The 14,510-nt window shown below is 45.9% G+C and overlaps 1 protein-coding gene across 2 annotated transcripts in view; it reads left to right on the top strand.

Moving 5' to 3' along the window:
- Window positions 1-6,252: 6,252 nt before the first annotated feature.
- The window catches only part of YTHDF1 (YTH N6-methyladenosine RNA binding protein 1), a 27,476-nt gene continuing 19,218 nt past the window's right edge, over window positions 6,253-14,510 (top strand). The window contains exons 1-3 of one of the 2 annotated variants that reach the window (XM_024219216.2): window positions 6,253-6,505; window positions 6,869-6,893; window positions 8,509-8,588. In XM_024219216.2, the coding sequence (XP_024074984.1) occupies window positions 6,479-6,505; window positions 6,869-6,893; window positions 8,509-8,588 (132 nt within the window). In that variant the 5' untranslated portion in view covers window positions 6,253-6,478. Of the gene's footprint in view, window positions 6,506-6,868; window positions 6,894-8,507; window positions 8,589-14,510 lie in introns of those variants that run through there. The other variant, XM_024219218.1, reaches the window with a different exon arrangement.

Below are 14,510 nucleotides of genomic sequence, written 5' to 3' on the forward strand. Positions count from 1 at the left end.
GCTGGCTGCACAAAGAAGAAGACAGCAAGGGTGAAATCCTGGCCAAATTGATGTTAGAAATTGACGCCAACAGGGCCAGGAGTTCACCCACTGAATCTTCCCCGCTCCCCTGCTGAGTTTAGTTATCAACAGCGATCTTTGACCCTGAGGGATGGTGACCTTCACTGCTGTCTCCTGGGCTGCGGTTAACTTTGGTGGTTCCTCCAGAAAGGCCCTCACTGACTTCAATGGACCTTAGAATAGTGTGTGTGGAGGGTGATTTTTCATAGAATCATAGAAGATTAGGGTTGGAAGAGACCTCAGGAGGTCATCTAGTCCAACCCCCTGCTCAAAGCAGGACCAACACCAACTAAATCATCCCAGCCAGGGCTTTGTCAAGCCGGGCCTTAAAAACCTCTAAGGATGGAGATTCCACCACCTCCCTAGGTAACCCATTCCAGTGCTTCACCACCCTCCTAGTGAAATAGCTCGTGTTTTTCTAATGTGAACGAAGCAGTTTTATTTTGCTTTTCTTAATTTTCCATAGTTATGTAACCCCCAAAGAGATTACCAAGATTCCAGGGGCTCTGTCTGCTGACAGCTCAGGGAGAGGCGCACTCTCCCTGGTAGAAAGGGGAAGCCAAGGCAAACTCAGAGTCTGCCCGGCAACCAATAGGGAGTGAGATGCCCCTCCCAGGGAGTTCAGGAAAGGGGAGAAGCCACTTTGGAGGCAGTCTGGAGCCAGCCAGGAAAAGGGCAGGACTGGCTGTGTGGGGAGCTGGTGAGTCACCAGGCCTGCAGGCGGGGTTCCCCCTGAGAACAGGCCTCTAGGGACCTGAAAGCCAGATCCCTCAGCTGGGCTTTTCCCTCTCCACTGATAATTCCCAGTTTGTAGAGTTTTGCTGGGAAACTTCCCCAGCCAGGCTGAGTTCGTCCTCCAGCTCCCTAGGTGAGACCAGTCACCACATGGTCAGCTCTGCTCTGGCTGCTAGTGCAGGGCTGCTGCCTGCTGTGGGTGTGTGTCTGGATGCTGGGCTAGGAGACTACAGTTTGGATCTTAGTACAGTTGTGTAACCTGCACCTTGAGCCCTGAACCCCTTTGTGGTTAGGGAAAATCCTGGGACCAAAGCAGCCTGATTCCTGCTTGAAGAAGATCCCTGCCAGCAGAGATCAGCCCCTCTGCAGTGACTGAGAAGTCCAGAGTCCACTCTGAACCTGAGGATAATTCATGGAGTTTGTGAGTGCACCATCTTTTAGTTAGTCAGTCAGGGAATTTGTTTTGGGGACCCCCTACTCCCTGAACTGTGTCCCCAAGCCAGGGAGTGAGGGTTTGGGGATTTTACAACCTGCTGCATATTAAACCTGTGGAGGGATTTACCACCTTCTCTCACTTGAGAGTCCTTTGGGCTGTAACCCAGTCAGCCACACTGCTAAACCCCTGCAGAGAAGAATTTTGTGGTCATAGATCATCAAGGGCCCCAACAAAGTACGGGTACCAACGGGATACTGATCTTACATTCGCTACATCAAGTCACATAACTGGGGAAAGTCACAGGTATTAGCAGCGTGGCCACCAGTGACCCTAACAACAGTGTTTTACCCTGTTATGTTATTTGTCTCCTGTTTAATATAGTTATTGTGCTGAATATATTGCATGTGTTTGTGTTATTTCTTGGAAGTCTCCAACTATCTGGCAAATAAATTGGGATTACTCCGTGGTTAGAATTTCCCTCCCAAGCTGCCCTGGTGACCATGCCAGGAAGGAGCGAGGGGGGTGGAGGCACTGCCAAATAAACTCATAGGAAAAAATAAAGAAGATACACCCTGCTGAGTGGGTGGCGGGATCCAGAAGAACTCAGACCTGTCCATCAAAACCTGTAAGCAGATTGGCATTAAAGAAGGTAACCAGGTGGAGAGGGAGCGCTACAGTTAGGTTTCCTCTCCAACCCGACCCTGCTAGTAGTAACAGTAGTAGCAGCTTCTTCTTACAATTCTGTCTCTGTGACTCTGTTCTTATGGATCAAACCCCTTCTGACTCATTCCCGGACCTCTCCAGAGCCTAGACTGCCAACTATGCCAAACTATATACTGGTTTAGAGATGTGGACAAAAATACCCACAAGAGACAGAGATTGGCCAAACCAATTATCACTTGCAAACTAAGCCAGAATCAGAACTCAGACATCCAGAGGTGAAAGACTATTGCACCATTTCCCTGGACTCTTTGTCTCTCAGAGTATGTCCAGACTACCCGCCGATTCGGCGGGTAGTAATCGATCTATCGGGGATCAATATATCACGTCTCATCTAGATGCGATATATCGATCCCGGAACGCGCTCCCGTCGACTCCGGAACTCCATCAGGGCGAGCGGTGGTAGCGGAGTCGACAGGGGAGCCGCGGCCGTTGATCTCGCGCCGTGAGGACCCAAGGTAAGTCGAAATAAGATACGTCGACTTCAGCTACGCTATTCCCGTAGCTGAAGTTGCGTATCTTACATCGACCCCTCCCCGCCAGTGTAGACCAGCCCTCAGTTGATGAGTTGTTGTAAAGAGGACATGAAGAAACCAGACCATTCATCTGGGGGTGGGGGGGGGAGGGGAAATCCATTCTGAACGGTAACAGCAGACAGGAACTCCAGATTAGGCTCCTTGAGCACATGCCTAAACATAAGAATTTTGGAACCTTTAACAGAAGGAAAGCTTCCACTACTGCTGCCTGTCTTGTACCTGTAACTAAAGAAAACATTGAGTTCTTTAGTCAGGCACCTTTCATGAGCACTAGAATACACTTCTTTTTAACCATCTAACAATGTGGAGGTTGCAGATAGGACTACCTGCTGGTACATAAGTCTTGACCAATTTTACCAGAGTTCTGGACATCTGTGTTCCACAACTATGCTATTAGATACTAACAACATGCAATTTGGATCGTGGCCCAGCTCAGGCATATCCCAAAATGCAGAAGACTTCCAACAGCCATCTGCTACAGTTAGTAAAATATCCTGTTGCTAGAAACTAGAAATCAGCTTCTTTGAGTGGATTCTTGGCTGAAGCAGGATTGGGACATGAAAACTTTGATATGCCGAGCCACCAATAGCAGCTCTAATTTGAAGAAATACACAACAACATGGCATCTATTTCTTTTTATTTTTTATCAATAAAACTATGGGTTAAAAAACCCTCAGTAATATGTAGCAGATTATATGTCATCACTTAGCTCCAACAATTAGACAGTATGTTATACATACCTCAGTGGTTTGATCTTGATTTCTTTCTTAGGTGCATTGTTATTGTCCGTGTCCAGATGCTGCATGTGTATGTTAGGGAATCTACCAAAAGAAGGTATCTTCAGGCTTAAAAAGAGGCTATGATCAAAGCAAATTCCTGCATGTTGTATGATACCTTCATGAGAAGCCAGATTTCTGGGCATAAACAGCAGTGCATCTTAAAGCTGCTCCTGTCAGGTGTAAACCTCCTCTATTCCCATTCTCCAGCCAGATGACAAGCACATGTGTAAAATATTACATGGCATGAAGTTAGCTACCAGGTCATTCATGCTGCCTATTCTGCAGCCACATGTGCCTCACACAAGATGAGAATGGTGAACTAATAATTTGATTATTATCAAATAATTTGATTATTATAAGCAAGCCCTTTGTGGTTATCTCTCAACATCACTATTAGTTGGGCATGGAGGATGAAAGTTTTTGATACAGTGTTACAGATTCTTTACCAATTAGAGGAGGAATCCTATATTTGGGCATTAGGTGGATTGTGTGACCTACAGGTAATGCCTCTGTTTGAAGCGCCACGTGATTTTAGATCATAGCTCCTCTGGGCAAGGACTGTCATTGTTCAGTGGTTAGCACAAGGGGGCCCCAACCCAGCTGAGTCCTCTGAGCACTACTGCAATACTAATAACACCATAATGATAACACATGCAGATTTTTCAGTGTCCTTTTCCCCATCTTGCTATTATGGTATCAAATATATTACCTTAGACCTTTCACATTATAGCAATACAGCAGTTTAAAAGCTTGTAAGCCTCTGAGGCAGGGATTATTTTTTTGTTCTAGCACAATGGGTTCGTGGTCCATGACTAGGGTTCCTAAGCAGTACCACAGTTCAAAGAAGAAACAATCATAATAATTAATAACAATTCTAGCTATTAAACATCCCACCCATCTCTGAAATACCATATCATTATCTACGAAGAGAAGCAGACAGCTCATACGAGTGGGGACAGCGCTCTCTCAGCTGTTTGCTAGGACTACAGAACATCTTTTTGGTGGAGGATGGAGGCAAGACTGGCCACAGACCTCATTTCTTTCAGAGAAAATTGTAAACTTCACTTTGTTAGTTTAGCCTTTCCAAAGCAACAATAACCTCAAAAGAAAACAGAAGAAAAAAGACAGAAGGGGGACAGAGAAAAGAAGAGAGAGAAAGGATGCTGCTACGTATAGATTAAAAGGTCCCAATTTGAGGCTTGACTGTAGTAGGTAAAAAGTAAGACAAAAAAAGGCATAAGAGAGACAAGGTAGGTGAGATAATATGTTGGACCAATTTCTGCTGGTGAAAGGTAAAAGCTTTGGAGCGTTGTAACTTCCACCAACAGAAGTTGGTTCAATAAAAGATATTATCTCACCTCTCTTGTCTCTCATGTCCTGCAAGCAAAAAGGCTCCACCACGGCAAGAAACAGACATGAACACAGCAAGCCAGCTGATCTGATCCCACGCTCAGGGCCAGTGGTACAGACTGTGCTGGCTGCATTTGACTCCAAGCGTAGGGGCTGCGGAGTAGACTCCCATAGATTGCAGCGGTGTGTGGTGGGGGGGGAGGGGGAGAAGAACAGTTTAAAACTGCCCATTTGCCCCAGAGCAGAACAGTGCGGGTTGTACCTAGGGCTGCCAATTTTGGTTGGACTTCTTCCTGGAGGTTTCATCACATGACATAATCTTTAATTAAAGATTAATCTTTAATTCCTGGCGACTCCAGGAACATCCTGGAGGGGTTGGCAATCCTAAATTGTGCCCCACATCCCCACCCCATGTGACAGCCATGGCATAGAACCATGCAGGCTGCATTTGAATCCAGACCCTAGGTCTGCAGCGTAGAATGATGCAGGCTGCCTTTAAGCCTCAGCACAGGGACTGGGATAGAGGACAAGCGGGACTAGACGTGTCCCCAAGCATAGATACAAGCTGCCTCCAACAGCCACCTAGGCTAACAGTGACCAGCTAGCAAGTGTGAAAAATCGGGACAGGGTGGGGGAGTAATAGGTGCCTGTATAAGAAAAAGCCCCCCAAAATCAGGACTGTCCCTATAAAATCAGGACATCTGGTCACGCTACCTAGGCTTCATTGAACGGCATGTCCGGAGGGGGGAGGGATAGCTCAGTGGTTTGAGCATTGGCCTGCTAAACCCAGGGTTGTGAGCTCAATCCTTGAGGGGGCCACCTAGGGATCTGGGGCAAAATCAGTACTTGGTCCTGCTAGTGAAGACAGGGGGCTGGACTCAATGACCTTTCAAGGTCCCTTCCAGTTCTAGGAGATAGGATATCTCCATTAATTTATTTAATAAATTAATTTATTTAGGTGCCCAGCATAGACCAGTGCAAGCTGCCCCTAAAGGCCACCACCCAGAACCTAATTATGGGGCGCTATGGCGTGGAACTGCACGAGCTACCCTGGACCCCAGGTAGCATCACATGGGCTTCAGCTGATCTCCTGTGGGGGGGCCACAGCCCAGGGTCTGGGGGCAGTGTCTGACCCAGTGGGGGGGGGGGAGTTGCAATGCAGAGCCAGGAGCCCTGCTCTCTGGCCATGCCTTGGAGTGGGGAGAGCCCATGTAAAGCCCCCCTCCCCGCAGAGCCTGGGGAGGACAGGCCCTGCTGCTCCCCACTCCCCCCAAGCCACGGGAGAAGGGAGGACTGGCAGCAGAGCCGCACCGCGCATGCGCGGCAGGTGCTGCCTTCCCTCTGCTCCTCCCTGCCCCCCACCCTCACCCCGCCGCCTCGTCGTGCCTTCCCGGCGTGCCCCGCGCGCGGTGGCGTTGACGTCACCGCCGCCCGGTCCCCGCCGCCATTGGAGTTGGAGGGTCTCTCGCTCCATCCCGGCTCGGGGCCAGCGCGGGGACAGGCCGCGGGGCGCGGAGCGAGGGCGGGCGGGGATGTGAGGAGAAGGGCCGGCAGGGCGAGAAGCGACCGGACCGACCCCCCCCCTCCCCCCCTCCCCCGGGGGGCCTGGCCGGGGGGGGGCCCCCCCCCCCCCACGCCCCGGCCGGGCGGGCCACACGGGGACCCGCCCCTGCACGCTGAGCCGGCCCCTCCCCCAGGCCCAGGCCGGAGCGCCCCTCGCAGGCCCAGGGGACAGGCGCTCCCTCCCCCGCGCCCAGGAGGGGCCCCGCGTTCTCCCCGTGCTCCTCCCCTCTGCGCGGAGGGGCCCGGGCCCTGCCCCTCCCCCGCCCCCTGCTAAACCACGGGGGCCCCGTACATGAATTATGTCGGCCACAAGCGTTGACCCTCAGGTAAGTGCGGAAGCCCAGCTGGGCCTGGGGGCCGAGGGCTTCTCCCCCCGTCCCTCCACCCCCACCCCGTGTGCCTGCCCCGAGAGGTCCCTCTCGGCTTCCTTGGGCCCTAGGCACTCCCTTTAACTCTTCCCTCCTCTTCCCTCTCCGGATCCGTGGCCATTTCCAGTGAGGGCCAGCCCCTAATAATAAATAAAGCTGCCACCCCCCCCCCTCCCCCCCCCCCCCCCGCGCTCACTCCCCTCCCCCCCTGGTTATTTCTCCCCCACAACCCTGTCTGCAGTGAGACAAGAGCATTTTCCAAAACTAACTTTCTCCCCTGTCTTTGTTTTCCTCTTTGCAATCATGTGCATGGCATCGCAGCGACCGAAAGGACAAGATAATAAAGGTAAGGTGAATGCTGGGATTTTTCCACTTGAGTTGTTATTGCTGAAGGTAGATGAAGCAGGCAGGCAGTGATGGGTGAGCCAATAGGTATTCGTCTAAACTCTGTGGTGAAATATGGAGCAAAGTGTGTTTTTTTTTTTTTAAAGGAACCTGGTTCCTAAGGGTTTTTTTGCATACCACTAGTGCCACTGTATTTGTAAGGTTGTACAGTACTAAGCATGCTTTCAGTATTTAATAATAATAAACATTTTAAGAAAAGCACATTGTTACAGTTACAAATAGAGATACAAATACAGTTTAGGAGATTCATTTACTTAAGTGACAGATTTAAAAAGTATCAAAACTTGCTTTACAGTATTATTCTGCTATATTATTATTGTTCTGTTTCTGGACTGGTATTGGCAAATGAGAGTTTATAGATTATGACAGGCGATACATCAGTACAAGTTTTTTCATGAAATTTCAGTCTGAAGCAAAAAAAAAGTTCTTTGATAATGTGACATACTTTTATGTGACCTCTAGCACATTGTCACCAATGAAACTTCAGAAGCAAGTTGTCTTTCAAGTAAATGGCCTGCTTTATAAACTATGTTATGTATGGTACGATGACTGCTACCAAATACATAACTGTTTAAGAATAGAAAGGAAACAGATACTTCCATCAGTTTACGTAGTCACATCTTTTCAGTGTTAAGGTTCTTTGAATTTCACTTTATCAGTGTTTCAAACAGCTGTAGTCCCAACAAGCTCATATTTTCCCCCAGTTTATCAATAAACCCTTCTGATTATGAATCCATTTTCTCTGAAGAGTCTTCCTAACATTATTTTACACTTGCAGACCTCTTTGAAATCCCCACTTTAGTTTTATTTTTTAGCATTGTATTTCTTTTTCCTGTAGCAATATTTTTAGTTTAGCCTTCCTGTGAAACTCTTGAACTACTTTCCAAAGGCTTAATGCATACAATGTGACTTATGCTTTGAAACAAATGATGGAAATTAAGAACGAAGTGACTTTAATAATTTGTTTATGTAGCATCTTCCACCTGTGGATTTCAGTGTGATTTACAGATATTAATAATAATTGAGTCTCAAATATCTCTGATTTAGTGAAGTTTTATCTCCCTTTTACAGACAAGAAAACCAAGGCTTGAATTTAAAGCTTGTAAATATTATTAGGATGTCAAACACTCAACAGCCAGTATTTTACTGTTCCACCTCTGATATGATTTAACATTACTTTTTAAAGAGGCTGCTCAGCTTTTACAGAAGATATTGCTATGTCCTCCAGTTCTTCTCTCAAGTTCATGTCAAAAGTTGTCTATTTGGTTTTAAGATATTTTATGGCGAAAGTATAAATACTTACGTTTACTAAAATTGCAAGTTCCTCTGACTCTCTGTAACTCATTCAGATCAGTTTTGTAAGCAATAGTGACATTTAGAGTGCATGTGGAAGTTCTCATTCTGGTGAAATCTGACCCCTTTGCCTTCCAGAGGTTATCAACAATGCCACAAGAAGGAAGGGAGCTAACTTATTTTTGTCACGTTACTCTAGGGTGAGTTTCTTTACTGAAACATTGTCAGGCAATGTTATAATATGTTGCAACTTTTTGTTTTAGTACAAAATGGTTCATTGCATCAGAAGGACACAGTTCATGACAACGATTTTGAACCTTACCTTTCTGGACAGTCAAATCAGGTTAGTCCATCTCTGTTAATTTTGGTGGGTTTTTTTAGGGATGTGGAGGGTAGTGTTGCTTGTACAGCAAACACCAATATGACTTGTTTATGCTTGGGGGATCATAGCTTTAAAGTGAAGTAGAAAAAGCTATAGTGCCTGAAGTGTTACTGAGTAATGGCATTAGCATTTTAGGTCAGAATACTGGTATTATTATTATTTATTATTTATATCTAGTTTGTTCACATGTGGAAATGAAGTTGCTTAGAAATCCTAGTTTCTGCTGGGCACTTACCAAATGACACAATTCCTGTAAAATCTGACATAGTTGGCAGCCTGCCAAGGGCCCTCGACTTTCAGTTCTTTAATAAACGAATCACCCGTTATTGCAGTCATTGGGGTTCTGCTTCTGTATGACTGGCGGACTGAACCCTTGTGCTCTAAGTGGAAATAAATAGTAAGTGACCACAGCATCATTTGAAACTCTTAAAGATGCCATGACGAGGACTGATAGACTTTTAAGGCCAGAAGGCACCATCATCATCATCTAATCTGACTTCCTGCACATCACAGGCCACAGATCCTCACCCACCAATTCTTGCAGTAGGTCCATAATCTCTGGCTGAGTTACTGAAGTTCTCAAATCTTACCTCTTTGCAGAGGCATATTATCTAGAGATGATTAACGAAAGATGAGCTGCTTGAGGGCATTGTAAAAATAGTGTAAATTTTACATTCATATGTGACTCAAACCAAGAGTACAAATTAAATTTTGTTAAAAATCCTGAATAACTAAAATTTACTGTGTGAAAAAAATGTTGGAAATTTAAAAACAATGTAAATAAAGGGTAAATTCTTACTCACATTAATAAATGTGCAAACTTATTTTAAGAAATGTAAATCAAGCTCCAAAAAATGATGCGTAAATGTTTAAATGCCTACAAATGTAAGAAACTAGAACTCCATGCAATTATGCACACTTTTCTTTGTAAAATAGGGGGTCAGATTTGGAATAGTAGTGGTTATTCCATGTGGAAATTGAGCTAAAATATCAGATTGTACTACTTGTAATTTCAGGTGCCTGGGAATACTAGCTAAAATGTGTTAGCCCTTTATTGGTAGGTATTGCTGTTGTATAGCACTCCAACACAAAAATGAAGAAATCAGTCCAAATATACAGCCAGCCAGAACATCTGTCATAAGTGATAGACCAAGAAAAATATCTGCAGATACATAATCTGTTCCCAATTAATACAAAGGGTTAGCAAAGAGAACTGGGGGAGGGGCTCAAAAAGGTTAAGAATAAGTATGTTGAAATAAATGTATCACTACTGACTTTCTTCAGGGTTTCTCTTACACCCTGTGGCATAAAGCCAAACAAAATAGACTGAATGCTTTGTTAAGATGTCCGGTGAAATTCTTTATTCTGCTAGGATTCATGTGGAAACTTTCCACACTGGGTGCTTAGATGGTGACAGTCCAAGGAATTTGGTTAGGATGGCTCGGAGAACATGCATATTTCTGGAACAAAACACCTGTTGATTTCAATCACTTATGGTCAAGGTCCCTTCTAGCTAGAGCTATAAAAGATCTAAGCTGTCACGGAGAGTATGGAGATGGTGCAGATTAGCTAAGAATGAGAGTTAAGTCTACAGAATTTGAAGTGTTGGTGGTAAAAAACCACTTCCATTTTTGTATTATTGGTGCTTACATTTTTTAAGACATCAAGAATACTGTGGCATAAAATAATACATTGATGTCAGTGTCAGACAAAATAATGGGTCTCAGAAAATGTCTTCATGTGCTGAGTATTATTCCTTTAGTCCAAGAGGTTTTGAAAATCCAGGCACAAGAAACGCTACTGCAGAAAACACAAAACCAGAATTGAATGTTTTATGTCTTTTAGTGAATGTTCTCAATAGTAAAAAGGCTTAGTGTATTTCTTAGTGTTAGAACTGTATGGATTAATTCTTTACATGGTGATTTACTATGTTGATTTCACCATACTTAGGGGTGCTGTGGAAGGGAGTCACTGGAAGGATGAGTTGTACAGATTACTCAGTTCACTGAATCAGATTTGGTATTCAGCACTAGTCTTTTTAGCAAGAAATTTCTGCATAGGTTTCAGAATGAGTTTAGAAAGAGTGATGTTATGGGTGAAGAATTAGAAAATAAGCTTCTACTGGAATCTTAGTAAAGACTACTGTTATTCTGTCAAGCCATGGTTAGATTCCAAACTTGGAGTCTGTCAGTCTCCTTTCAAGAATCTTATAATGGTCTGATCATGAGTAAGAAAGGTGTAGCTGCTGTTTGATTCTTGCTTATTTGTGACAGTTCACACTGTATGCATCACTGTTTTTTTAATTCCCATGATTTTCCTTAGAATAAATTAGGAAAAATGCTAACCATTATACTTGTCTTGCATTGAAGTATTCTTAGTGTCTTTTAGTAATTAAAGCCATCAGATTTCAAAAACAATGCATAGAAGCATCTGCCATTAAGATTGACATTTTTTTTCCACCTAAGAAATACCCCCTTTTCTTCCTCCCTCTCTCTTTTAATGACTTAGAGCCATTTTAAAGGGGTAATGTTATCTTAAGTCACATTTGTCCACTCTTTTTTACTTGTAATATCTAAGCTTGCTATAACTGAAGTAGACCAGAGGGAAGGAAATTTCTTTTCAGTTGTGCTTTGTGCATCTGATGTCACTCCATGTGTAGACATTACTCTTTCCAATGCATACTCAGTTTCCCCTTTTTTATTTGGTTCTTGGAGCAATTCCAGAAAGAAAAACAAAATTTTGCTTTTTTTTTTGTTATAAAACTGTAAAAACTGACAAGGGAACTCTGAGGAAGGTGCAGTACTTAAAACTATTCAACTTCATCTATGCGGGGGGAAGGGGGGGTTAATTTTTTAAAGTTAACCTTAAATTTTAGTGTAAATGTAAAATACACATACTTGTAAAATCTCAGTCTATCAAAATAGAAGTGACAAATCAGAAGCAACCCTTTCTTCTCTGATCTTGTGTAATTTTTTTTTTAACGTTCCATTTACTGACATATAATATTGTGCTCAGAGTAATTTGTAGTGAATGTGAAAGGCCATAGAAATACTTATCCTAAGAATGTCTTCATTCTTTTTGGGGAGAGGAATCAATCTCAATCCTTACGTACTTCTGTGGCACTAAGTAATTTTCTTAGGCCTGGTCTACACTAGGCTTTTATGTCGACTTTAGCGCCGTTATATCGAATTAACCCTGCACCCGTCCACACCAGGAAGCCATTTAGTTCGACATAAAGCTCTCTTTAAATCGATTTCTGTAATCCTCCCCAACGAGAGGAGTAGCGCTAAATTCGACATGGCCATATCGAATTAGGCTAGGTGTGGATGGAAATCGACGGTAATAGCTCCGGGAGCTATCCCACAGTGCACCACTCTGTTGACGCTCTGGACAGCAGTCCGAGCTCGGATGCTCTGACCAGCCACACCCCCGGGAAAATTTGAATTCATTTTCATTTTCCTGTCTGGGCAGTTTGAATCTCAGTTCCTCTTTGGACATCGAGGGGAGCTCAGCAGCAGTGGCAACTATGCAGAGCTCTCCAGCAGAGATGGCCGTGCAATCCAATAGAAAGAGGGCCCCAGCATGGACTGATCGGGAAGTCTTGGATCTCATCGCAGTGTGGGGCGATGAGTCCGTGCTTTCAGAGCTGCGCTCCAAAAGAAGGAATGCTAAGATCTACGAGAAGATCTCCAAAGCCATGGCAGAGAGAGGCTACAGCCGGGATGCAACGCAGTGCCGCGTGAAAATCAAGGAGCTGAGACAAGGCTACCAAAAAACCAAAGAGGCTAACGGACGCTCCGGATCCCAGCCCCACACATCCCGTTTCTACGAGGCACTGCATTCCATCCTGGGAGCGGCCGCCACCACTACCCCACCCCTGACCGTGGACTCCGAGGATGGGATCATGTCGGACATGACAGCGGACGGGGAAGAGGAGGAAGGAGATGAGGAGGACGAGGCAGTCGACAGCGCTGGCACCGCTGATTTCCCCGACAGCCAGGAGCTCTTCATCACCCTTACCGAGATCCCGTACCAACCGTCCCCATCCCTTACCCCGGACACAGAATCAGGGGACGGATCAAGCAGTAAGTGCTGTAAACATGTAAACATTTATTTAAAACAGAACGGTAATATTTATACTATTAACAATGTATATTTATAAAAGTGCTGTAAACTAGTAAAAAAATAATCAGGTACAAAACAGGAATATTTACAAAGGTAACAAATGGGTTTTGCATGATTTCTCTGTCTTAGGCTCTTCTCAATTTAGTCCCAAGTATTTTAAAAAAATTTCACAATGTCCGTTACTACATGATTCCCAGGCCCAAGACGCTCCACTCCAAAGTCCCAGTGCACCTACGCGAAAATCCGGTCAATGTGGCCGGGGATCGACGAGAAATCCTCGTAGGAGAACTCCTCGTAGGTCTCGTGGAGGTAGAGCTCAAGCCTGTTGATCAGGTTCCGGGGTAGGGCGATCTTAGTGGGCCCTCCGTGGTAGCAGACATGTCCCCTCCATGCCACAATCAGGTACTCGGGGATCATGGCCCGACATAGCATGGCGGCATACGGCCCCGGTTTCTGCATGCTTTCCCGCAGCATGCGTTCTCTCTGGGTGTCCGGGATCCTCAGGAGGGTGATGTCGCTCATGACGCCCTGCTTTGAATTAGGGAGGGGACTGTTAGTATTGGGACTGCTTTACAGCCACGCGGTGGAGGGAGAGGGGCAGCATACAGGGATCTTTCCCTGGGACAGCCGCGAGGGGGTGGGACAGGGGCAGAGTTGATGCTGTCCTGATTGCTGGCAGCAGAGACTGGCATTGCTTTCAATGTGAAAGGAGGCCAGTGCTACAGCTGGAGTTTTAAGCAGCCACAAGTCTGCGGCTTACCATTATTGCCCGCTCCAGAAGTTCAGGTCTCCAGCCACAGTTCTCTGAACACTCCAAGACCTCCGCAAGTCCACAGGCACTGAAGGCGACGGCCGAAAATTCGACCTTGTCCTGAGTGCGCATGTGAGAGGTTCAGTGCATGGTCTTGTTCACAGAGAAAGACTAGGTTCTTTGTATACAATTTCATTTATCTGTCTCAGGAATTCACTCCCTTTTTAAAATTCACACAGACACATCTGCGACTGTCTCCCAACCCAGCCTGTCAGCACACTCCCAGAGGCTAGCGCAGATTAGGCGGAGGAAGAAGAAGACGCGTGAAGACATGTTCACAGAACTAATGGGCTGCTCCCGAGCCCAGGCAGCCCAGCAGACACAGTGGAGGGAGAACTTGTCACAAATGCACCGAGCAGTCATGGAACGGGAGGAGAGGTGGCGTCAGGAGGACCAACAGGCTACTGAAAAGCTGCTTGGACTAATGAGGGAGCAAACGGACACGCTCCGGCGCCTTGTGGATGTTCTGCAAGACCGGAGGCAGGAGGACAGAGCCCCGCTGCAGTCTATCTGTAACCGCCCTCACCCGCCACCAAGTCCCACACCACCCTCACCCAAAGTCCAAAGAAGGAGGGGCGGCAAGGGCCGTTAAAACTTTCAATCAACCCCTGCAGACTGCTCTAGCAGTAGAAGGCTGACATTCCCCAAAATTTCATAAGTCCTTTCCTACCCACCTCACACAAGCCCCCGTCCAAGTTTCACCCCCCACGTTTCATGTCTGGTTCGCAATAAAATGTTTGTTTCTGTTCATTACTGTTTCGGTCAGGTTCTTTTGAGGGAGAGTCTGTCTGGAGGGGGGGAAGGGGCTTGGTAATTGGACAGGACAGTCACCTTTAGCTGGCTACAGAGGCGGGGTCAGGTCCAGCATCAGGACACATACACAGTGCAGTCACTGGTTACCCTGGTCAGTCTGGGAGGTGCTTTTCATGTTTTGGGGGGGGGGGGGG

The sequence above is a fragment of the Terrapene carolina genome, unplaced genomic scaffold (assembly GCF_002925995.2).
Source record: "Terrapene carolina triunguis isolate 2854851 unplaced genomic scaffold, T_m_triunguis-2.0 Scaffold130, whole genome shotgun sequence".
NCBI classification, from domain to species: Eukaryota; Metazoa; Chordata; order Testudines; family Emydidae; genus Terrapene; species Terrapene triunguis.